We start from the raw sequence: 26,281 nt of genomic DNA, 5'->3' as shown, positions 1-26,281 counted from the left end.
GCTCCCGACGATCCGCCAGACCCAGGCGGCTGTGTAGAGGTTTTTAAGATGAGTTTATTAAGTGTACGTGCCGTCCAGTTCACCCGACTAGAGTACACAATTCTGTGGTTTTTAGTAAAGTTACAGAGTTGCAGAGCCTTCATTACATCCCTTTTAGAGCAATTCCATCAACCTCCAACCTCCAGCACAGCTCTGCAGGCACTCCCTTCCCAGCTGCAGCTCCCTGCAACCACCAATTTTATCTCCATAGATCTGCCTATTCGGGACATTTTTCATGTAACGGTGTCACACCCGTAACATGTGCTGTGTGCGGCTGACACCCCCCCCACCCCCCCCACCCCCCGTGCAGTACACAAAGCAGGGTCAGACCGGCACTGTAACGTCTCCATCGCTCCAATCTTCTGCGCACAATCCTCCACCCAGCAGACACATTGATCCCTTGACACTGGACCAAAACCTCATATAGCCTGCTTTAATTCCTCTGGCTTCTCTCACTGCACTCCGAAGAAAATCCAAACTCACCACAGCCAGCAAGACCCCACGGCATCTGGTCACTGCCCACCCCCAAATCCTCGTCTCCAACTCCGGCCTCCTTTGCTGGACTCCAGCTGTACCTGCCTTCTTGGCAGATCGGTGCCCTCAACCTTGCTGACCTCCCCCACTCTGCCTAGAACACTTCTGCTGGGCCTTCTCAATGCTGGCTCCTTCAGGTCTCAGATCAAATGTCCTCCTCTAAGGGGCTGTCCCTGACACCCCACCACATCCTTGGGTTTTCTTCATTGCAACTACCACTGTCTGAAATTATCTTGTCTGTGTTTATTGCCATCCCCCCCAAAATGTAAGTTCCACTAGACAAGGGACATTGTCTTGTAAACTCCGGTGCCCAGCAAGCAGTAGCCACTCAATAACTGTCTCTCAAATGCATACATGAATGTATAAACTTAGCAAAGTTAAGTATGCTCCCAGATCCTGTACTACTTCCAAAGTGAGTTTTTTTCCCCTTCTTAAGTACAAAAGTCCTAACTCAGCTCACAAAATCAGGATAAATGACCTTGTTCAGAATTTATTAATTAAATTTGTTGTTCAGAATTTTACATGTTTCCCAAAGCTAGTTACACTAACTGCCATAGACTTTCTGGATCACTGCAATTAATTCATCAGTGGTATTTCCTAATTTTCAGCTTCTTCTAGAATGACTTTTCAAAATCAATTAGCAACAGTGTACAAAGTCCATCTAGTACAATGACTAAATTTATCTGGCCCCTACAGAAAGCTCAGAGATTTTGCTCTGTGGCCACTACAGGGCTGTGGGTGAAGATACCTACTCCCTGGGCTGCATCATGCTGTCTGTCCCCCTTTGAAAGGGTCCACAGGAGAAATTTCTCTCAAGACTCAAGTAGGAAAAACTGTCCATTGAAAACCAGCCTATTTTTGTAAACTGAACACTAAATTAGTGGCCTACCTTTGCTGAATGCAAGGTGTTTGGCATAAATTCCCAGGGGCTTAAATTCACTCCTGGTTTCGTTTTACTTCTCTCTCTTTAATATTTTCCTTCCCTGGCCCCACATCTTTCCTCACCAGTTCATTTTGTGCTCTTGTACTATATACATATTTTTAAGGCTTTATGAGTTTTTAATCTTTTCTTTGGAATAGGGGAAATTAATCCACCAATTCAACAAAAATCTACAAAATGTTGAAGAAAAGATTTTACTTTCTAAGGTACAAATAACATATTTGGACCAAAACTCCTATGACTTTAGTGACTGATAAACTAAAGCTTCTAATAACACTATTTACACGGCAGGCCCCCTCGCATACTTTGCCCCATCTGATCCCGCCGCGAGAACGCCCACTCTGCGTTGTTTCACTCATCCAGACAGCTACATATGTGCATGCAAGCCATAGAGCACTGGATAAAAGTTCCCTATAAAAATAAACACTTCATTTATTAAAACTGTACACAGGAGTACAATAAATCACCAAAGTAAAAGTCCCCGGTCTGTGAGAGCACAGATGGTAGTTGAATGTCAAGCTTTGCATCTTCCAGTCCAGGGGTTGCTAAGGAGCATGGCTAACACAGCGATAGACACCAGCAGTAAGCCCTTCGCAACACACTGAGAATAAGGCTCCCCTGCAAGACAGTGAACCAAGTAAGCAGCAGTCTCATTACTCAACTTTTTTTATCATTATTTAGATAGAAATAAGTCAAAACACTAACAATGATCATTTTTAAGCGTTTTTATACATGACATAACAATGCCCATGCTGGAAATGGGCTTTCGCCTACCTTGATAATACCGGGTCAGTGGATAGAGAAGCTGTGGCCAGCACACGTCATTCCTGTTACAGTCATACTCTGTAAAGTTGATCTGGTATCTATAAAACATTTTAGAAAGTTACAATAGCTACTACAACAAAGCATACTTTTGGTGAGAAGCATCAAAAGCTGGTTAAAGAAATAAACTCATGTATACTCTTCTGTTTCCTAAAAATGTCAACTAGGCCAGTCACCTTGTCAGCGGACGGGGAAGCTGTGCAGGTATCTTAATGAACTGGACCGAGGCACTGAGAAGGAAAAGGTCGACCAGATGCTCACAGGTGAGCCCACACTGGAACCGCCAGTCCGTGGAGGAGACCCTGGGAGGAGAGATCACACAGGCTACACATCAGGTAACTGACATGGCAAACCATATAAACCGGGCATCTCTTAAAGAAGTTTCAAATCACCCCCTTATATAAGTTTTCAAAGATGCACACAGAAGAAAGAGGGTAGTATAGTGATCCCTCAAGGCCCTGTCACTGGCCACAGCAGCGCCAGCATTGTGCCCATCCTGTTTCGTGTCCCCTCCCCTGCCGGCCTCATTTCATACTGGTGCTCCTGAAGTTCACTGGCTTTATCACTTGTTCGTCTCAAACAGCATAACAATAACAGCAATAGCTAACCACATCTGAGTGCTTTCCATGTTCTAGGCCCCATGCTCAAGTGCTCTGTGATTCTCCAAACAGAACCACGAGGGGTGTCTGGTGGTTAACATCTGTCACGTCTGCCTAACCTGCATCCTTCCACCTTTCTTCTAACTGCACCTCAGTTTTCTTTTGGGGAACCAGCCCACCATACTCAGTTGAGTGAACCTAGAGGGTGGGCCCATCTGTCACTGAGACTAGCCAATCAGAGCTGTCTACTGCCCTGGCCACAATGATTCGTTCAAAAGGAGCACATGACCGAAACTGAACCAGTAGGAGTCTTCCCAGAGCATTTTTCAGGAAGATGGGGGAAGGGGACCCTCTCCACTGGACTTGCTAAATGGATATAAGCCTGGAATTGCCGGTGTTCATCTTTGCCACCTCTTGAGGAGACCCTCCCCAAGAAGGAAGCCCACCCAAGGAAAGAGGAGCCAGGAGCTGAAGGAGAGAGACCATGGACACCATGAACATATGGCAACCGTGAACCGCGAACTAGCTGTATGTGGAACCCTGTACCTTAAGAACTGATAGAGGCCTGATGCAGAAAGGTAATGTCAGCTCTTTACAAGTGAGAAAACTGCCGCTCAGAAGAGATTAAGTAACTGTCAAGGCCACACAGCTGGGAGATCCATGTTTTGAACCTACCTGTCTGTTACCAAAATCTCTGACCACTGGACAATCTTCCCTGGTCTCTATGCCAATTACAGTATATTCATGGGTTTCAAAACAAGTTTAGGGTGACCAGGTGGTGGCACAGTGGATAGAGTGTTGGACTGGGACACAGAGGACACAGGTTAGAAACCCCGAGGTTGCCGACTTGAGCACGGGCTCCCCAACTTGAGCGCAGGGTCACTGGTTTGAGCGTAGGATCATAGACATGACCACATGCTCACTGGCTTGAGCCCAAAGGTCACTGGCTTAAAGCCCAAGATCGCTGGCTTGAACCAAGGTAGCTGGCTTGAGCAAGGGGTCACTCACTCTGCTGTAGCCCCCCGGTCAAGGCACATATGAGAAAGCAATCAATGAACAACTAAGGTGCCACAATGAAGAACTGATGCTTCTCACCTCTCTCCCCTCCTGTCTGTCCCTATCTGTCCCTCTCTCTGTCAAAAACAAACAAAAACAAAACAAGTTTAGCACTAAGCAGCCCCTTGTTCATCTTTGTACCTGCTAAAATACCTTGCAGAATCCCTTAGGCAGAGTTGTATAAATACTTGTGAGTGAGAACAAGTTCCCACTGCAAACACTGTTGATACATTTCCCACATATTGCTAATAATTGCACTTTGCATATAAACCATCAGATTCTAAATTAGCATTGATTTCCCTGTTCTTTGGAGCACCCTCCACTTCACTGACTCCTCTCTAAACTACATTTATGCAGGATGTGCTCAGACCTTATCTCTGCACCAAGTATCTCCTGCTGAGTAATCCCTTCCACCGCACCGGAGTCCGAGATGAGGACACGGATCCTCAGCTGAGCGGGAACATCCCAGCAGGTGCCATTCGCGCTGCCAAATGACGGGTCTGCACCCGCATCGGGGGCGTCTGCACCTGCAGAAATATGAGGTTGTGCATTTTGGAAAGAATAACTTAGTTTCCCTACAGTGCCATGATACCCGAAACTGGGATATATTATTAGATAGGAATCACATTAATGAGGCTTTGATCTCTAGTTTGTCAACCCATAACTGCATTACCCCTTGTGTTCACAATGTTTCCTTGTATGCTACATCAGCCACTGGAACTTTAAAACCTGACCCACATAAAAAAACTGTAAATCATGATATTCAGTTTCCAAGGTCCGCACTTAAATGTGTCCAAAGTTTTCACAGAAACACCCTACAGTTGCAGTAAAACGCCTGTTACTCCGCAGTCTCTGTTCTTGTAGAAGTTGAATAAGGCATTTAAAATCCAATCTCCTAAACTGTCACCAGAGCAGTAATGCAAAAGCGAGAGAATTAAGAAATTAATTTTCATTCACCTTGAAAGCGGGCTCGTGGGGGGTGGGGAAGGAGCAAGGTCATTCAGTTATAGGAGGGGAGTGGCCAGTTCTAAGGCAACTTAGGAGGGCAGCTCTTCGGGATTCTGAAGGTCAATGACACTGTTTCTTTATGGCTCCAATGTCCTCCTCCTGATACGTGTGTTCACCATCATTTCAGTTTATTCACCAGGATCCAGGGTGATTTTGGCTTAGACATGGCAAAGAATCTAAGTGTTTCTCCCTTGACGGCAACAAAATGTCATCCCCTCTTATTTATTACCTACCCAACTTGAGTTCCCTGCCTTGAAATTTCCCACACTTTTCACCTCACGGGTGCTATTCGGACGCCGCCTTGCCATCCCTTGGTCACTCCATAGCCCGTCCAGCCGCTGGGGCTTATAGCCCCAACCTCTGGACTCTGTTCCCAAATGAGCTTCTAACTCTGGACCTGGTGACCTGAGAACGAGTTGTCACCGGGACCCCTGCCCAAGCCAGAGAGTGACCCCTGGCCACCCAAGGTGTAGGGGAGAGGGCCACGTAACGATCTGGACCCTGATCACAGGGCTGGGGAGAGTGCAGACATTCGCCTCGATGGTCCACGGTGTAGATTCCAGCCTGCTGAGCTGACCTGCCAGGGTACGGAAAGCGTGACAGTAGGATCCAGACAGCTGCTCCCACCAGCAGGCGGAGGTGACGGGCACAGGAGCATCCACAGGGCCAGGAGGGGACTGAGGAGGACAGATCCTGCAGAGGCACTTAGCTCTTTCTGGCTCCAGAAAGCAATTCCACTAACTAGAGCAACAGAAGAGGAAGAGGCTTTCCTTCTGCTCAGTGCGCTCACTCACGTCTCCCCAGGAAATCGGCAAGACACAGGTGACGTGCAGGCTGGGGAGGGTGGGGGAGGCCGGGACCCTGGCTGAGTGCTAGCCCTGCCACAGCACACTGTGACCTTGGGTTTCTCCACTGACAACCTGAGTGAGCTGCAGCTCAGTGACTAGGCAGGTGTTGTGCAGTCGGGCCAGCTGTGGCAAGCTAAGTCTGGTCCATTTCTGCTCCATGGGCCATGTGTGATGTACCTCGAATTCCTGGCCAGCGAGCCCCTGGTAACCCAGCGCTGCAAACGCCTCTGACCAGAGGAAAAAGGCACTGGCCTCCCAAGTGTTCTATCTGGCCTCGGTGACCCCTGCTATTGTTTATCTTCTGCACTTTAATTTCTTTCAGTGTTAATGGTCCCTAATTCACATAACATAAATACCCCTGTACAGTAGTATACACTTTAGCAGTTATTAGCACATTCACAGCGTTGTGCAAACACCAGCAGATTCGATTTTAGAACATTTTCATGGCCCCCAAAAGAAACCCCGTGCCCATTAGCAACCACCCTCATTTCCTCTGCCCCCCTCAACCCCCTGCCATCACAAATCTGCTTCCTGTCTCTATAGATTTGCCTATTCCAGATACTGTACATAAATGCCATCGGACACTGCGTGGTCGTTTGTGCCTGGCTCCTTTCACTTCAGCATATTTTCTGTTACCTTATTGTCTTTTAAGTTAATAATTGCTTTTGTAAATTACACAGTTCTCCATTGCTCGTATTCCGGGCCATCACACACAACAATGCCAACTGAAACACCCGAGACTCTTCAGACCTCACTTAGACTTCCCTGACAAAGACTGCTAGCTCATAAAGCAGCTGGGCAATCTGACCTTCGTGTAGATTTCCTTTTTTAGAAACAAAAAAGGCATCGTGAGTAAGAGCTGAAAGATGTGACAGGCCTCCCGCCTGGAGTGTTAACCTCTAAGCAAATGTCAGTTGAGCCACAGCGGAGAAAGATGACTTGCAGGGCGGGCAGTCCAGCCGCACACGCCGCACACGCCGCACACGCCACTCTGACTTACGTATTATTTCAAGCCAGCCATCACTGAGGTCGCTGTAATCGGAGTTGCCTCTCATTGCAACATGAGTTGCTTGTATTAATGAATCAAGCATTTCCACAGCCTTCGCCCTGCGAGATTATAAGACAGATCTCAGTGCATGACTGGCCAGCCCGTCTCATCCCAAAGTCCTGCTCAGGAAGTCTCCCAGCTATGCTGGCTGGGGACAGAAATAAAACACTGCTGGAGGACCTGAGCTGTAGTGGCACAGTGGATAAAGTGTCAACCTGGAATGCTGAGGTTGCTGGTTCGAAACCCCAGGCTTGCCTGGTCAAGGCACATATGGAAGTTGACGCTTCCTGCTCCTACCCCCACCCTTCGCACTCTCTCTCTTTTAAAACAAATAATTTTTTTTTTTTTTTGTATTTCCCTGAAGCTGGAAACGGGGAGAGACAGTCAGACAGACTCCCGCATGCGCCAGACCGGGATCCACCCGGCATGCCCACCAGGGGCGGGACGCTCTGCCCACCAGGGGGCGATGCTCTGCCCCTCTGGGGCATTGCTCTGCCACGACAAGAGCCACTCCAGCGCCTGGGGCAGAGGCCAAGGAGCCATCCCCAGCGCCCGGGCCATCCTCGCTCCAATGGCGCCTTGGCTGCGGGAGGGGAAGAGAGAGACAGAGAGGAAGGAGGGGGGGATGGAGAAGCAAATGGGCGCTTCTCCTGTATGCCCTGGCCGGGAATCGAACCCGGGTCCCCCGCACGCCAGGCCGACGCTCCACCGCCGAGCCAACCGGCCAGGGCCAATTTTTTTTTTAATTAAAAACCTGCCTGGGGTCTTACTTCTCCTTCAATGGCCTTCCTAGGATGGAGCCAAGCAGCCTAGGGGAGAACATGCAGAAGTGATCTTTCACATTGAACTGAAAATGTAACTTGTGTGGTATCGTGTGGTTTACAGACTCTGCTGAGTGTTAAAAAACATAAGAAGTGGGCAGAGCACATATCAAGTAACCTGGACAAACTCATTGGCCAGAGTGACCCAAGAATAAAAGGAACCTGAATATTTAGCTAGAATTTTGAGCCATAAAATTAAGTGAAGATTCAGACCCAGAACTTAGCATCCTCCCCACCACCACCCAATGACTTCACGTGGACGGTGCCGTTTGGTGAACCACAGGGGCTAGCTAGACTCTGCCTGGGGACTCGGGCCTCAGCCCCTGCAATCAGGAGCCCTTGCAACTTATACCCACAGTTTTCTTCCCTTCTGATGTCTCCCCATCATGTCTTGGCTCCCCAATACACTGCACTACTCAGGATACGTTACAGATGAAATGAATGTAAAAATGCACGCCACAAAAAGCCCAGTGAGGTACCACTCACACCTGCTAGGATGGCTAGAAATAAAAACGTGGGAAATAACAAGTGTTGGCAAGGGCGTAAAGAAACTGGAAGCCTTGTACATGGCTGGTAGGGAATATAAAATGGTACAGCCATTGTGGGAAACAATGTGGAGGTTTTTTAAAAAACTAAACATAGAATTATTACATGACCCAGCAATTCCACTCCTTTATATTGATGTTTGAGTCGACTCTAAATTGTATTGGAAGTTCGCATTTATTCATTACTCACTATTGCTTTTACATAAAATTTTTATTCAGACCCTAATTTTTCACATTCATGTTGTCTTTAGTATTAATGTGGTAAGTTAATTTTTTTTAATTTTCATTCATTGAATTTTATTTTATTTTATTTTTTTTGTCTTTTTCTGAAGTTGGAAACGGGGAGAGACAGTCAGACAGACTCCCGCATGCGCCCAACCGGGATCCACCCGGCACGCCCACCAGGGGCGACGCTCTGCCCACCAGGGGGCGATGCTCTGCCCCTCCGGGGCGTCGCTTTGCCGCGACCAGAGCCACTCTAGCGCCTGGGGCAGAGGCCAAGGAGCCATCCCCAGCGCCCGGGCCATCTTTGCTCCAATGGAGCCTTGGCTGCGGGAGGGGAAGAGAGAGACAGAGGGGAAGGAGAGGGGGAGGGGTGGAGAAGCAGATGGGCGCTTCTCCTATGTGCCCTGGCTGGGAATCGAACCGGGACTTCTGCACGCCAGGCCGACGCTCTACCGCTGAGCCAACCGGCCAGGGCCATTCATTGAATTTTAGAGGATGGAGAGAAAAGGGGGGGAGCAGGAAGCATCAGCTCATAGTACAGTTGCTTCTTGTACGTGCCTTGACCAGGCAAGCTGAGGTTTTAAGCCGGGGTTTTAAACTGGTGTCCTCGGCCCTGGCCGGTTGGCTCAGCGGTAGAGCGTCGGCCTGGTGTGCAGGAGTCCCGGGTTCGATTCCCGGCCAGGGCACACAGGAGAAGCGCCCGTCTGCTTCTCCACCCCTCCCCCTCTCCTTCCTCTCTGTCTCTCTCTTCCCCTCCCACAGCCAAGGCTCCACTGGAGCAAAGATGGCCCGGGTGCTGAGGATGGCTCTGTGGCCTCTGCCTCAGGCGCTAGAGTGGCTCTGGATGCAACAGAGCGACGCCCCAGATGGGCAGAGCATCGCCCCCTGGTGGGCATGCCGGGTGGATCCTGGTCGGGCGCATGCGGGAGTCTGTCTGACTGCCTCCCCGTTTCCAGCTTCGGAAAAATGAAAAAAAACAAACCAAAAACAAAAAAACTGGTGTCCTCAGTGTTCCAGGTCCATGCTTTATCACTGTGCCACCACAAGGCAGACAGTGTGGTAAACAGATGTTAAGCAAACCACTTAAAATGCAGGTAAATCCATCAGTGAAACACTCACCTGAGCTGAGTACAATTCTCAGTAATCCCAACTTCTAACAGGCACCCAGAGACCGCATCTTCTCCAAACAGAACTGGTTTTAAAGTCGCTGATGTACACAAACCCCTTCCGGCTATAAAAACAGTAAATCCTCTCACTATTCTGCTACAACAAAAGTAAAGGTTTTCCTCAAAGTTTTTCTTGAGAAACAGAGCAAACAGTAAGTAGGAAGTTGCCAGTTTTTCAGGACTGAGGTAGTTGTTACCCTAATCCTCTGGAGGCTGAACAAAGGTGCCTTTCTGCAGCAGAGTACCTGGGGTCAGTGGTCTATTCTGAACATGAAATGTAATGCCTTCTGGCAGAGCTGGGTAATTACCGCGCATGCAAAGATTTTCTACCGTTGGGAACAAAGCTATTCTGTCTCCCATTAGCAGCTCCTTGGGCTGCAGGCAACAGGGACGAGGGACTCCCAAGGCAATCCCACATTTCAATCTTTCTTGCTGATAACCATGACCTCAGGTGCAAACAATGTTAACATTATTTTCCAATAACAACAACAAGGCATGAAAAACAACCACCCCTGCAGTTAACTAAACCAACGGAGCTTTAAAATAATTGATTACTGGATCAGATTCAAAACATAGTAATACTTCCAATTCTAGTTTACCAAAGCGCTAATCCTATTACGGGACTGGATTACCTGGCTGCCACAGGTGCAAAGTCGTCATTTCCCTCCTCCTGCCAACATCTAGAGCGCGAACAGGCCTGCCAAGCTGGTACCCTAGACAACACAACAAATGAGAGGCAGCGTCGCTGTCCTGAAGGTAATCCGACACAGCAGGCCCTAGCGCCAAATCACAGAAATGAGGAACACACACGGGCAAAGCTTTATCAAAACGGTCTTGAGAAAGGAGTGCTCACCTTCTTTTGTTTTAAGGAAGCTATTCGTGTGACTTTTTGAGTGAATTTTAAAGAGAGAACCTGAAAAGCGCAAAGCAGGGCAGCGGCAGTCTTAGATTGTTCCACTGAGCAGGCCATTTAATGGAAACCCGCTGAGTGACTGGGGTCAGCGTCACCCAGGAGCCGGGAAGGAAACTCAAGCCGTAGCCACCTCTGAATGGAGCCATTCTCCAGTAAGTCACTTCAACTCATTGTTTCCAACTTTTGTGTGTGTGTGTGTGACAGAGACAGAGAGAGTCAGAGAGAGGGACAGATAGGGACAGACAGACAGGAATGCAGAGAGATGAGAAGCATCAATTCTTCGTTGCTGCTCCTTAGTTGTTCATTGATTGCTTTCTCATATGTGCCTTGACCAAGGGGCTACAACAGACCGAGTGACCCCTTGCTCAAGCCAGTGACCTTGGGTCCAAGCTGGTGAGCTTTGCTCAAAGCAGATGAGCCCACACTCAAGCTGGTGATCTCAGGGTCTCAAACCTGGGTCTTCCGCATCCCAGTCCGATGCTCTATCCACTGAGCCACCGCCTGGTCAGGCCGTTTCCAACTCGTTATTATGAAAATGTTCACATGTACAGAAAGACTGAAATACCATGAAGACCAATACGGCCACCACCTAAAATCAACAACTGTTCATATTAAACCATATTCATCTTATCTATATTATATAAACATACACATCTCTCTATATATAAGTAGATAAATACAGACATAGACACAGACATAGATATAGATATGTGTGTGTGTATTTTTTCATAGGACCATTTGAAAGTCAGTTGCAGACAGCATGACACTTTACCTCTAGAAACTCCATCATACACTGCCCAAAATCAAGGACAACCCCCCACATAACCATGACAGCATCACCAATCAAGTGGGGGTCTATCTGCAGCTAAGTACAACATGACAGGAGCTCACTTCCCCGGGAAGGCTCTCCACAGACCCCAGGGTAGGGACCCATCATTTGAAGCTTATTCTTTCTTAAAAAGCTAATTTCAGCAACTGTTTTACACGGGGTGTTAGCTCTTTTTCAAAAGACCAGGAGCCAAAGAGAAAGAATGTCTTGAATTTATAGCAACTTGCTACTATCTATGACACGATGCTAAAAACAAACAAACCAAAAAAAACACATTGTTATGAGAAAAGAATCCAGTGTCAGAAAGAGAAGGGTCAGAGTCACAAATTGCAACTGGGGAGTTACTTCTTTTTTTTTTTTTTAATAAATATTTTAGTTTTTTTTTAAGTAGCAATTTTTTTAATTATTTTTATTTATTTATTCATTTTATAGAAAAGAGACACAGAGAGAGAGAGAGAGAGAAGGAGGGAGGCGCAGGAAGCATCAACTCCCATATGTGCATTGGCGGGGAAAGCCCAGAGTTTTGAACTGTGACCTCAGCATTCCAGGTCGATGCTTGATCCACTGCGCCACCACAGGTCAGGCCTGGAGAGTTACTTATAATCACCATTATTGTGGAGGAGTGTTGAACTAAGATGTCTGTGAGATCTTACCTGGGTTTCCAGATGTTTCTTTTTCATTATCACTGTTATAGCTTAAGAATTTCACTGTAAATCTCTGTGTCATAATTCCTAGACATAAGGACAAAATTAAAATGTAATACTCACGGTTTCACTAGGGAAAGAAATTATCCCCTGTAGTGTTAGTTTGTTTACCTTATAATTGCATTTTGACATGCAAAAAAATTAGTCTTTTTTTTATTAAATCACGAATACAAATAAGAAACACATCTAAGTTTTACATGTGATAATTATGAGAATCCTGAAGAAAGAAAAAAAAAACACACACACTTTAAAATGAAAGCAGTCTTGCTGACCTCAACCAAGTTACCTTTCTGGTGGGCATTAATTTTTGCCCTGATAACTCTGACATGTATTTCACTGATTGTGTTATTATTCCACTTGAAAATATAATGCTCTTCCACGTTTACATTTCTGGGGGCTGATCCCGCACTTAAAAGGGTTTCTGCAAAGAAAAGAACACTTTCATAAATTACAGACCCTCTTCAGGCCCAAGGTCCTACCAGGTCAGCATGGCCCACTGCTGAGCATCATCCCAATGTCTTGAGTGAGGTCAGTCCCTTCCCTTTTCTCTCTGCGTCCCTGCCACCCAGCCCATGGCTCGGAGCACACGCTTGGTAGAACGTTTGAAAAATGAAAGACTCGAGTGCTGCTTCCCAGCAGGGCCTCTGCCCACTTCACTGCCGTGCTGCAGCTGGCCCACTGACAGCTGCTGAGTGATGAGTCTATGCGAGAATTACAACACCGTGCAGAGAAACACAAATAGTGTCCTTCGTTAAAAACAAAAGTCCCGGTATTACCAGCCAAACTCTGCATAACTTGTCTGCATCACAACTGCAGTTTAATTTTCAAAAAGAAAGAAAAAGGAAAGGAGGGAGGGAGGGAAAAGAAAAGAAAGAAGGGCGTAAGGAAGAGAACAAAAGACAAGAGAAAATGTGCTGGGCCTAAAAAGTTCTCTAACTATCTGAGAAACATTCAGGAAAAGGTTCACAGACCCTGAGAACCGGAAGGGGCCCTGGAGCCCACATAACACACGACTGTGGGAGAACTGGTTCAAGGTCACTTAAGTAGATGACCCTGAAGCCAGGGAAGACGGAACAAGGAACAAACAAAATACTAGTAGCATAGCATTCTAACTGTTGTGACCCTGCTCAAATTAATAAACTTGTATTTAATACAGACTATATGTTATTCATAAGAAACGACATGTATTTCTGTAGAAAGGGTATAAACACATAACAATAAATACCTGTGCTGGTGATGTATTTGCCTAGGTCAGTCGTTTCCTCATAGGTTACTTGTGGTGTAAGGATGCCTAAAAAGATACATAAATTAACCTTCCACAGAACTCCATGACCTAACGTGATAATACTTATTATGAAAATGAAGGCTGACTAAGCCTGTGCAGTAACTGCCTGTCCTGCATGCTAGCTACAAAGCTCTCTCCCGCTTTCCAAAGAGCATCAGGTGGGACTCCCACTACTGCTGACCCCTAGCTACAACGGAAGGGGAGAATGTCAGTGATCACAATCAGGACAGTCACTGTCATACAAGAAGAGGCCACCCATCACTGGCGGGAATGTAAAATGGTGCAGTCACTTTACAAAAGAGTAAAGCCTCAAAATGTTCAATGACCATGTGACCCCGCCATTCCACTGCAGGGTATGAGAACAGATGTGAGCGTAGACACTTGCACGCGAGTGTTCGCAGCAGCACCACCAAAAAGCCAATGGCAGAAAACGACCCAAGTGTTCATTAAAGGGAGAATGGATAACAAAATGTGGATGAATCTCAAAAAACATGAGGCTGACTGAAAGCCAGACACAAAGGGCCACATAGTGTCTGATTCTATTTCTATGAAATATCCAGAGTGGGCAAGTCCACAGAGACAGAAAGCAGATCGGCGGTTGCCAGAGATGTCAGGGCAGAAGAGACAGGTGAGTGACTGCTAATGGGGTCTCCTTTTGGGGTGAGGAAAAGTTTTAGAACTAACAGAGGAGACGGTTGCACACAACATTGTGCATGGACAGACCACCACTGAACCATACCCTTTAAAATGGTTCATTTCTAGCCCTGGCCGGTTGGCTCAGCGGTAGAGCGTCCTAGCGTGCAGAGGACCCGGGTTCGATTCCCGGCCAGGGCACACAGGAGAAGCGCCCATTTGCTTCTCCACCCCTCCGCCGCGCTTTCCTCTCTGTCTCTCTCTTCCCCTCCCGCAGCCAAGGCTCCATTGGAGCAAAGATGGCCCGGGCGCTGGGGATGGCTCTGTGGCCTCTGCCTCAGGCGCTAGAGTGGCTCTGGTCGCAACATGGCAATGCCCAGGATGGGCAGAGCATCGCCCCCTGGTGGGCAGAGCGTCGCCCCTGGTGGGCGTGCCGGTTGGATCCCGGTCGGGCGCATGCGGGAGTCTGTCTGACTGTCTCTCCCTGTTTCCAGCTTCAGAAAAATGGAAAAAAAAAAAAAAAAAAAAGAGTTAATATGCACACATGCTGTCTTATGGAACCGAACTTCTTCCAAAGAACACACCTTTCCGGTCGGTGGTTCAACTATTACCTGCCATTGATCCAGTAGTAGCGATTTCTGTTTTCATGAGATCATGGTTTAGGTAAACACTCGGGTCTGGGTTGTTTTCAAACCAAGGGGACATACCTCCCATAGAACCATTCTTGATCCTGGTATTGATAATGCCATCTTGTTCTAGATGGTCTCCCAAGTCGGTAACACACCAAACATCAAAGTTCCGAAGGAATCCCACTGGGGCGCTCCGCACACACTGCCCGGCCAGGGACACCTGAAGGAAATGGAAAGTCCCAACAGAGGGACGACCTCTGTCCTAATCACAAAGTGTAGGTCAGCGTCTCACAGAGGGTTCTTTCCGCAGCCTGCTCCTGTGGCTGGGTGAGCCTCAGCAACGGCTCGTTCACTGATGACCTGACCAACCTGAGTACAACATCTAGTTAATGTGCTGATCAGAGTCTGGGGGCCACTGGTCGAGGAGTCACAGTAAGTATTATTCCACGGAAAGCAAGAAAGCCCCCTGCCCACCCCCATCTACGTTGTAGAAGCGTGATTATGTTCAACTTCACTTCTCTCCCTCGTGACACCAGATTTTTTTGTTAAAACGATACAAATGGATTTATGTAACCAGTAAAGAAAAGTGACCTTTAGAGTCCATGTTTTATTCCTATAAATATATTTTCCTCAGGATTTTGAACTTTAAAAAAAAAGATTTCACATAAAACTCTACAGCCTTAACATAGTTTTCAAAAATTTTGGAATATTAAATTATGCATTTATAACTTACTAGAAATTAGCTATTAAACTAACAGAAGCAAAGAGTGAGTTACTTCGAAGGAAATTTGGAGAACATCTTTGGTTTTATCTGAGATTTAGCAAAGACAGTGATTAAGAATGACAGGAAAAAATGCAGGGACTACAAATAGTTGAGTGCCTAGAAAATCCATAGGGGAAAAAAAATAAGTAACTTCAGGTGATACTTTAAGAGCAATATGAGTTAAATTAAAAATAGGATGAAAAAAATAAGAAAAGGCTCCAACAGATTAGAATTGAAACAATTACCTGAGGGATAGTAAAATAGGCCTTCTCTGCAGTCATAATTGGGTCTCCTTGTTTGTAGCCAAAGTCTGAAAAGTCTTTAGGATCGGTGTGCCAATACCCTTCAAAGGAAGCGTGTTGTCCGGAGGAACTGTAAATCAGTAAGAAATTGTAAGGTTCGGCTGATACTTTTAGCTATTATTTGCTAAAAAACAATCATTCAATAAAATTTTATTCACTTTTTTAATTACCGAAATGATATTTGTACACTTTAACGTGATTAATGGTTAATTATATGTTACATGAATTTCACTTCAGTAATAATAATGTTGTAAAATTTCAATACTACCAAAAGGTGAAAGACAGAAAGTTAATCAAGTTCCCCCCTGAGCCCACCCACACCCTTTCCCCTAACCCAGGCCGTCATTATCTTGTTTTTGTTTTTAATCTTTAATTTTTTTGTTATCTATTTCGTTATTTTAGAGATCAACATTATTAATAGTGTGCCATACCAATCAACTTATTTTTCGTGAGACCCAATCTTTCTTTTTTTTTTTTTTTTTGACAGAGAGAAGGACAGATAGGGACAGACAGACAGGAAGAGAGATGAGAGGCATCAATTCTTCATTGCAGCTCCTTAGTTGTTTATTGATTGCTTTTCTCGTATGTGCCTTGACCGGGAAGCTACAGAGCGAGTGACCCCTTTCAAGCCAGCGACCTTGGGTTCAAGCCAGTGACCAGGGAGTCATGTCTATGATTCCACGCTCAAGCCAGCGACCCCTCTCTCAAGCTGGTGATCCCACGTTCAAGTCGGCGCCGGCGACCCAGGGGTTTTGAACCTGGGTCCTCCAAGTATCAGTACAACGAAATATCCACTGCACCACTGCCTGGCCAGGCGAGGCCCAATCTTTCTAACACAGTAAACCTCCTAACCAAAATTGAACTGAGAATTGGATCATTCAGCAGGGAGCCTCTGGAGAGGTCCCAAGAAACAGGTGACCTGCATTCTAGGGGCCCACATGGCGTGGTACTGGCCTCCCTGGCCCCCGAGGGCCAGCGCTTGGCCGCTGCTGGGACACTCACACGGAGCCCTGATAGAAATAGCCGAGGAAGGGTGAGTTGGTGAGGGAGGACTGCACACACAGGAGGGGGAACCAGCCCGGAACGCCGTGCGCCCTCGGAGCCGAGCAGAGCTGATCAAAAGGTGGATTGACGTCCCCTCCAAAGACGCCCGTGAAGCAAGACTCTCTGAAGAGCTCTATCAAATGTGATGTGCATTCCTGGAAAGAAGATGAAAAGGCAATGAGGGACAAAAAGCTTCCGCTGCGGCCGGTGGCCACCGGATCTGCTGGAGGGCGGGACAAGCGTGCGTTCTGCGAGGCTGGCCAGCCGGCACCACACAGGAAGCAGGAGACTAACGCTCACACCCGCTCATGTCAAGTGCTCCGTGCCCACAGAAAGTAAATTGTGCCCGAACCTCTTTCGTCAGGTCCCTCCAAGCCTCCAAGTCAGGAACTTGCAACCACATCAAGGGGGAACCACACATTTTTATGGGGAACAGAGATGAGCAATACAAAAAATATGAAAGACAATATAGGGAATAAACCCCACGTGGGGGATGAAACAGAATCAACTTCCCTTTTTAACTGTCATCACCATTCCAACCTCCAACCCAGAGAAACCGAACGACATTTAGAGTTAGGATGACAGTCCTTATTCCATAAGCACCTTGCAGCCCTGGCGGTAGTACGCAGGGGCAGGCAAGGGTACGTTGAGCTGGGCCAGTGTGCCACTCAATTTTGAGTTGATAAAGCTACGGTAATAATCATAACCTGTGTGCCTTCTTCCACACAAACAACTGCAAACCTCCTTTCGTCCCCATTTTAGACTTAAGAGGAATGACAGGTGCAAAAGAGGCACATTTACTGGGACCAAGCCACTCCATTTTCGGACCAGTGCAATTATGTCATGGTTGGTTTTACTGAACAGAAAAGGAAAGGTTAGGGTCTTCATTTATATTACAATTGTACTTTTAATAACAATTATATTTAATTTAAAAAAATAAGACAATAATAAACCTGTTCTGGTTATCAGCTGAAATGTCTAAATGGAACCCTCTCCCTCCTTCTTCAGGGCCGCATTGCTGCGTCCTGCTTGTGACCTCCTCCTGTGTTTGTTGTACATGGTGTGTGCACGTCTACAGCGCCGACCACACACATCCCTTAGTCCTGGATCAGTGATAGCTTCACACAAATGTAATTTACCACTTTATACATGACCAGTTTTTAATTTGAATTGCTTTGACTTAAAAAAAAACAAAAAAACAGATCACTTTTCTTTCTACCTTTTATAAAAAAGGTATTCAGGGCATACTGTTTAACTTTTAACACAATCATTTGTGAAATGAGGAAGAGTATGACTGAATCAATGAATGAGTGAAGAAAGTGACTTCTTGATGACATTCATTGAGTCAAGTTAGAGTATAATGAACTCTTTTTTTTTTAAGTTTTTTTTTTTTATTCATTTTAGAGAGGAGAAGAAGAGACAGAGAGAGAGAAGGAGGGAAGAGCTGGAAGCATCAACTCCCATATGTGCCTTGACCAGGCAAGCCCAGGGTTTCGAACCAGCGACCTCAGCATTTCCAGGTCGACGCTTTATCCACTGCGCCACCACAGATCAGACTGAACTCTTATAATTTAACAATACAACCCAATTAAAACATAGGCAAAGGGTCTACATACACATGCCTTCAAAGAAAATATAAAAATGGCCAATAAGCACATGACAAGATGTTCAACATCATTTGCCACTAGAGAAATACAATTCAAAATCACAACGAAATACCACTTCATACCCATTAGGATGGCTATAATCAAAAAATATGATCACAACTGTTGATGAAGATATGAGAAATTGCAACCCCCAGACCCTGCTGATGGGAATGTGAGACGGTGCAGCCGCTTTGGAACAGGTCCTCAGAACATTAAACCTGGTTACCACATGACTGAGTGTAGGAGCCCCAGGTAATGTACCAGAGAAAAATGGAAACACACAGCCAAACAAAACTTGCAGGCAAGTGAAAACAAACCCAATGTCCATCAGGTGATAAACAGATAAATAATATCTATCCACACAGTGGAATATTACTCAGTCATGAAAAGAAACTAAGCACTGATACATGCTACAATGTACATGAACCTTGAGAACATGATGCTGAGTGAGAGAAGCCAGACGCAAAAGACCACAGAGTGTGTGATCTCGTCGCTATGAAACGTCCAGAATGGACAACTCCACAGAAACAGAGAGCAGATTAACAGTGGCCAGGTGATGAGGGGTGGGAATGCGGGTGACTGCTAATGGGCACAAGGTTTCTTTTAGAGGTGGTGGATACGTTCTAAAATTAGATTGTCATGATGGTTGTACAACTCTATGAGTTTTCTAAAAACCGTTGAAAAGTGTATTTTCTTTCCTTTTTATGTTTCCTTAATGGCTTCTACATCGGATATTAAAACCATCTTCTCACTATAATTATCACAATCATGACTTTATCCAAAGAGATATATTTTTTCTTCCATACACAAAATGGATCATGCTAGCTAAAAAAATGCTCAATTGGGAAACAATTTGCAACATGAAATGCAATCTCAGTTTTGATAGACCGCCCATTAAAAATCTACTGCTCGTGAGGAACTGTTGGTATTCTGCACGTTATCATGTACCGTACCTCCTGTACCAACGATCAGAAAGAGCGTACCTGGTCACAGCAGCAGCGGACATCACAGGCCCCGGCTGTTAGGTTACAGGGGCATGGGCCAAGAGGCTGATACACCTGGTTAGGGGTAACAGTCATGTTCTCTGAAAAGTACAAGCAACAGAGAAGTTGAGCTATAAAACCCTCTGACAAAGTATTGCCATGTCTTTGACATTGGAAAGAAAGCCAAATCCTTGTTTTACAAATCACCACTCCCACACCTCCCACAGGAAGGGAACCCTGTTGTGAGCTATGCATGAAACACACCTGAGGCAGCACGTACCACTCCAGCAAAAACCCAAATATCAGAAAGTGTACTGGTTATAACAAACCAAAGATGTCACGGTTGATCTTGAAGGTAATCAAATGGCGGTAAATTTACAACTTAGGGTAAATGGAACGCACTGGTTTCATTTCTCAGTATGCTGAACCAGTCCTCTCCATAACACAGATACTTACGCATTCAGTCCCTCAAATTCATGACCTCCTTTAGCAGCAGAAATGGAAGCCATGGTAACATTTCAGACTGCTCACCTGGAATCCACCCAACCACACAATCACATTTAAGATGCTACGTGTTCTACCTCGAGTCCTGTCATCCCATACCCCCAAATCCTCACTGCCTGACTCTGGTTCAAGGGCGAAGGAAATGAACAATTTTCACACCTACTGTAAAGGAATATAAGACATTACATTTCAGCCTCCTAACTTTGAGGATGGTTTCTCTGCAGTAACTAATCAGAGAAATGTTTCAGTCTGCTGGGTTTTACTTTTGTCCTAGGATCCAGTACATGTTAGAAGCCTGACTATGTAGCAATAATTTGTTTAAATTCTATGTAACAGTTCACTTTAATGGCATAATTGAAGCATCTGAAGAACAATTAATTGTATATTCTATGCTATAATGTAGTCGAACCCTAGTATGTCAAAGGTATGAGGAATGAGGAAAAGATCCCAGTAACAGCCCATGTTACAGGATGAGGATGACCTTCAGTGTAACAAAGCCTGTGTGACATAAGCAAGACATGTTAGAATAGGGTCTTACTACGGAATATGGACAGATGTCTTTGTATCTGTGCATCTCCCATGTCTATGCATCTCCCATGTCAATTGCTAGCTTTGCTGTTACTAGGCATTCCACGTACCTCCTGTCTGTCCTTCCGTCCATTTTCCTGTTGTGATCTGTCTGACTAGGTGCAAAATCTCTCATGCCTTTATGGGGACAGAGTAAACATCTCATAATTACCAATATATAAAGATTCTAATTTTCCTGAGTTTAGCTATTTATACAAAGACATTCCAAAAATTTACAATTTTTTAAAAGGAAGAAAAGTCACTGTTTTGAATGGTGTAGCTACTCTGAATCCCTCCCGTCATATTTTTTATTTATTTATTTTTGTATTTTTCCAAAGCTGGAAACGGGGAGAGACAGTCAGACTCCTGCATGTGCCCGACCGGGATCCACCCGGCACGCCCACCAGGGGCGATGCTCTGCCCCTCCGGGGCGTCGCTCTGTTGCGACCAGAGCCACTCTAGCGCCTGGGGCAGAGGCCAAGGAGCCATCCCCAGCGCCCAGGCCATCTTTGCTCCAATGGAGCCTCGCTGCGGGAGGGGAAGAGAGAGACAGAGGAAGGAGAGGGGGAGGGGTGGAGAAGCAGATGGGCGCTTCTCCTGTGTGCCCTGGCCGGGAATCGAACCCGGGACCCCTTGCATGCCAGGCCGACGCTCTACCACTGAGCCAACAGGCCAGGGCCCCTCCCATCATATTTTTAAACACCCATGAAATATTATTTTTTGGTTTGAATTCTAAGCCTTAGAAAATGTCTTTTCTCCTAAACGTCTTCTGTCTTTTCTTCTAAGAATTTTTTAAACCTTTGATCAGGTAACACATTCACGTGGTTCATGGGGGACACGAGAAGATCACCAGTGGCAGTCCTCCCCCTCAGCCTTCCCTGTCCCGCATCACCTCCCAACCTGGTAGCGCACTGTGAGCTTCTCAGACAGCCGTCCAAACTTCTTTACGCAAATATAAATACCTAGTCTCATTCCGTGCTATATGCGCCCACATGCATCTGCTTCTCACACTTGGGAACACACAACTCGGGAGCTCCTGCCACACGAATACACAGAGGGCAGAGTCGTCTGCTGAATGGCACTATCATATCTTAACCGCCTAACCTCCCAAAACCACAAAGAGGGCCGTAGATAGGGGACGTGGTCAGGGAAGTGACGGCGTGGGAGTCTCCAAGTGGCGGGCCTTTGCTACCACAAAGGAAAGCATCTCCCTGCATCCCAGGTGACTGGGAGAGGCAAGAGATGGTAGAGTTTGTTGCAGGGGAACAGGGGATATGGTGGTGGCATCTATCAAAGGGACCCCTCAACATCAGCACCTCTTTCATTCTTAGAATGTTGCCATTACATGAAAGGGAGAAAAATACAAAACCATTTTCTCATGTCCAAGGATGTACGTGCACAGTGACGTTTGCTGGAAGAGCTAGTTACAGTATAAAAGGCTGGACATGACTGGCATTTCACCACTAAGAGATTAGTTAAATAAACAATGGTAGAGCTACACAATGGAATACTATGCAGGTGTTAAAAATGAGATGAAGTGAGATGTATTCATATGGGACAAACTCTAATTTATATTTAAGTTCATTATTTAATTAGAAGTTGTTAAGTTCTATTATTTTTTAAAAGATATAAAATAGTGAATTGTGGCCTGACCAGGCGGTGGCGCAATGGATAGAGCGTCGAACTGGGATGTGGAAAAACCCAGGTTCGAGACCGCGAGGTCGCTAGCTTCAGTGTGGCTCATCTGGTTTGAGCAAAGCTCACCAGCTTGAGCCCAAGGTCGCTGGCTCGAGCAAGGGGTCACTCGTTCTGCTGTAGCCCCGGTGGGCAAGGCACATATGAGAAATCAATCAATAAACTAAGGAACAGCAACAAAGAATTGATGTTTCTCATCTCTCTCCCTTCCCTTCCTGTCTGTCTGTCCCTATCTGTCCCTCTCTCTGTCTCTGCCAAAAAAAAAAAAAAAAAAAAGTAGTGAATTGTGTTTTGTGTGTTTTGTTTTGGTTTTTTTGTTTGTTTGTTTTTTTTACAGAGACAGAGAGAGAGTCAGAGAGAGGGATAGACAGGAACAGACAGACAGGAATGGAGAGATGAGAAGCATCAATCATTAGTTTTTCGTTGTGCATTGCAACACCTTAGTTGTTCATTGATTGCTTTCTCAAATGTGCCTTGACCGCGGGCCTTCAGCAGACTGAGTAACCCCTTGCTCGACCCAGCGACCTTGGGTCCAAGCTAGTGAGCTTTTTGCTCAAACCAGATGAGCCCGTGCTCAAGCTCGCGACCTCGGGGTCTCGAACCTGGGTCCTTCAAATCCTAGTCTGACGCTCTATCCACTGCGCCACCGCCTGGTCAGGCTGTTTTGTTTTGTTTATTCAGTGAGAGGAGGGGAGGCAGAGAGACAAACTCCTGCAGGGACCCTGACAGGGATCCACCCAGCAAGCCCAGTAGGGGGCGATGCCCATCTGGAGCATTGCTCTGTTGCTTAGCAACCGACCTCTTCCTAGAACCTGAGGCCATGGAGCCACCCTCAGTGCCCAGAGCCAACTCGTTCCAGTTGAGCCATGGCTGCAGGAGGAAGGGAGGGGGAGAAAGAGAGAGAGAGAGAGAGAGAGAGAGAGAGAGAGAGAGAAGCAAGAAAAGGAGGGCTAGAGAAGCAGATGGGCGCTTCTCCTGTGTGCCCTGACCGGAAATGGAACCTGGGACATCCACATGCTGGGCTGACGCTTTACCATTGAGCCAACTGGCCAGGGCTATTGTGTGTTTTTTTAAAAGAAGGGAACACATGTTTCTATAAGCATAAGATAGCAGGCAGACTCTGGGCAAAGGAGCGGGTGGTAAAACACTTTCATGGAAAATCTCCTGTTTTCTATAAACTCATTCACAAGTCTTTCCCCTTCCTTTTTTTTCCTTAGTTGTTTTTTGTTTTAAGATGGAGTCATGAGAATCAATACAGAAAAATATACTTCACTTTCTCCCAAAAGGGATATAAGGCAGCTTGCAGAGATACAAGCAGTACAGCAAGGTAAAATAATTTTTTTTTTTGTGACAGAGAGAGAGAGGGACAGACAGACAGGAAAGGAAGAGAGATGAAAAGCATCAATTCTTCATTGTAGCACCTTAGTTCATTAATTGCTTTCTCATATGTGCCTTGACCGGGGGGCTACAGCAGACTGAGTAATCCCTTGCTCAAGCCAGAGACCTTGGGTTCAAGCTAGTGAGCCTTGCTCAAACCAGATGAGCCCGCGCTCAAGCTGGCGACCTTGGGGTTTCGAACCTGGATCTTCCACGTCCCAGTCCAACACTCTATTCACTGTGCCACCGCCTGGTCAGGCATAAAATAAATCTTAATTTAGTAAAAAAGAGTACAAAGTGAAAACATTTAAAATAAGAACATTAGACAGAAGGAAAATAAGTTTACTTGCCAAATAGACTCAAAAGTTCAGAAGCCACACGGTAATACATTTAGGATCAGGTAACATTTGACATGAATGTTTTGGTATTCAAAAGACTTCACTTGCCTGATGCATTATGGGCCGTAGAGGAGTTGGCATAAATTTCCACTTGGATGAGCAGATGTGCTAAACAGGATGAATTGTAAGATGCTGAAACCAGAAGAGTCTGGACAATACATGGGGACTCGGAGAAGGAATCTGTGTCATTAGCAGGACACCCTCGCAGACCCCTTTTCAACCTCACGGTCACTTCCAACGCATCCTGAAAGGGAAATACTGCTGTACTTTTTAGCATCTACAGTTATAAGAACACATAACAGAAAACACAATAAAATCACATATTGGCTTCAGTTCATTTTACTAAAGAAGAACTGTCTAAAAGATGGTATGCTTCTGTTTAACTTCCCCTATAAACCCTTGGCAATCTGCAAGCCCTGATTCCTAATCCTCGGTTTAACATAAAAGCAAGCAACTTTTGGATACTCAAGAGGAAGCTAAACACAGGTCTGAAAATTAACCCAGATGGTCTAGCCCCTTGTTAACTTATCACCCTACCAACAAAAGGTTAAACACACACAAAAAGCTACTGAAAACAGTCCCCAGTTCCTGGAATGCAAACAGCCTTTCTCATCCTCTATAAACTTTGGAGTTGATATCTTGCACAGACTAGGCGTTCCGTAAAACATTTCTGAAATAGAAGGCATTTGATCTCTCTAGGCAGGAGTGTCCTTATACAAAAGCTCAGAGTTGGATGAGATCAGTGGTTTAGGAAGTTTTTTGGAGTCCCAGAATCATTTGAAAATCTGACAAAAGCAATCAGCCTTCTTCTAAGAAAAATCCACACATGCACATGATTTTACACACAATTTCGGAGGGCTCACAGCTTCTTTGCAACGTGTCCAAGGACCCCTAACCCCAGAGGTGAGGACCCCTGGGTTGGATGGGTGTCTATTAGATCTGACAGCCCACCACTGGTGTTCCCAGCACTGAGACAGCTGCCCCTTGTCCAAGCAATAGAGCACTAAATGTGGTTTCCGCAGGTGCTACATGGAAGGTTTCACCTCTGTCTGGACTTACCACACTGGAGGTCACAGTCAGACTCCAGTCTCCTGTGTCATTGTTCTGCACGCCACAAACCGGAACCAGCAATGATCCTAGAAGAGATGAGAATGCAAGGGGGTTACTGCCCAGTGGCTGAAGCAGTACATCCCCTGGGATGGAATCCTTTTCCAACTGAAGATGGGGCTTTGTCAAGCTGGTTGGCTTTGGCCAAGCGACCATCTCTCTGAACGTCAGTGTCTTCCTTTGTCTAATGGAGTGAAAAAATATTACTGTCCTCATTAGGACAATGAGGTGACGTGTGTCAGCCACAGGGGACAACTCACTGACTGCGAGCTTCTCTGGTCAAGTCTGTCCGTCGGTCGTCTCTGATACACAGCACCCTCATCCCTCCTTCCCATCCCGACTTCGCAGTGGGCCGTGGCCAGGGGTTCCAGGAGGGCCGCCTCGCCGGGTTCCTCGGCCTGCCCGGCCCGTGCCCTTGCCCTACCCATACCCTCTTCTCCTCCCCATCACCCCCGGGAGGGGCCGGACTCCTTACCCGCCTCGTCCTGCAGCAGGGATAGGGACACCGCCACATCATCAGTGCCTCCGACCAGGGACGCGCTGGCCACCGGGCCAGGCGTGCGGATGAAAGAAGGGATGAAAACTGGGAGGGAAGGAAGGAGACAGGGAGGAGTTTGTGGCGGCAGAGTCCCTGCCTACGCGGTGTGGACCCTGCCCGCTTTGGCGGTGACCCCGGGGCTCCTGGAAGGGTACACGGCCAGCCCCTCAGCCCCGCCCCGCCTCACAGCCCCTGCCCCGCGCACACACCCAGGTGCCCCCACAGCGGCCTCAGCACGCCCTGCAGAAGGAGGAGTCCCAAGAGCAGAGGGGCCGGCTGTGGCAAGCCCATGTCTGGAACCCGGCCGGGCCTTCGGGGAAGAACCGCGCGCGTTTTAGAAGCAGGAAAACGCCCAGACACTGCACACACGATCCCTTCGCCCCTCCGCTGCCATCTTGTCAAGCGAATGTCGGGAGCTATGGCAACCACCAATCGGCCGCCGGCCTGCGGAGCGGCGCGGCGTGATTGGGCCAACGGTAGAGAGCCCGCCCCCGCCCGGGCCTCAGCACCCTAGCCCCTCCCACAAGGCTTGCGCCTGCCTAAATGTTCAAGAAAAAGTAGGGGTCCGCGTGGGGCCGGGTGGGGGGACAGGCAGGAGCACTTCCCTGACCCAGGAGGGACCTGGCAACTTCTGAGCTTCAGGAGGAAGCTCTAACCAACCGATCTATCTGGCCAAGGTTCTACCCCTTGCTTTTATAAGTTTATTTCAGAAA

At 46.7% G+C, this 26,281-nt stretch overlaps 1 protein-coding gene across 2 annotated transcripts; it reads right to left on the bottom strand.

Annotated features, from left to right (window-relative positions):
* Positions 1-1,920: 1,920 nt before the first annotated feature.
* TCTN2 (tectonic family member 2) lies at positions 1,921-25,962 on the bottom strand. Of its 2 annotated transcripts, XM_066371132.1 has the most exons (18): positions 25,778-25,962; positions 25,506-25,613; positions 24,983-25,059; positions 23,972-24,167; positions 19,383-19,483; positions 16,712-16,908; positions 15,653-15,779; positions 14,723-14,864; positions 13,323-13,388; positions 12,384-12,518; positions 12,047-12,124; positions 10,284-10,364; positions 9,605-9,716; positions 6,847-6,953; positions 4,361-4,517; positions 2,512-2,637; positions 2,288-2,376; positions 1,921-2,131 (listed from the first exon to the last, which is right to left on the bottom strand). In XM_066371132.1, the coding sequence occupies exons 1-18, from the start codon at positions 25,857-25,859 to the stop codon at positions 2,028-2,030; spliced, it is 2,085 nt and encodes a 694-aa protein (XP_066227229.1). In that variant the 5' UTR covers positions 25,860-25,962; the 3' UTR covers positions 1,921-2,027. The 2 variants fall into 2 exon arrangements, with proteins under 2 accessions (XP_066227229.1, XP_066227230.1); XM_066371133.1 differs by lacking the exons at positions 6,847-6,953; positions 9,605-9,716.
* Between the last annotated feature and the right edge of the window lie 319 nt (positions 25,963-26,281).

Source organism: Saccopteryx leptura, chromosome 2 (assembly GCF_036850995.1).
Source record: "Saccopteryx leptura isolate mSacLep1 chromosome 2, mSacLep1_pri_phased_curated, whole genome shotgun sequence".
In the NCBI taxonomy this organism is placed as follows: domain Eukaryota; kingdom Metazoa; phylum Chordata; class Mammalia; order Chiroptera; family Emballonuridae; genus Saccopteryx; species Saccopteryx leptura.
This window is presented reverse-complemented; position numbering and strand designations above follow the sequence as displayed.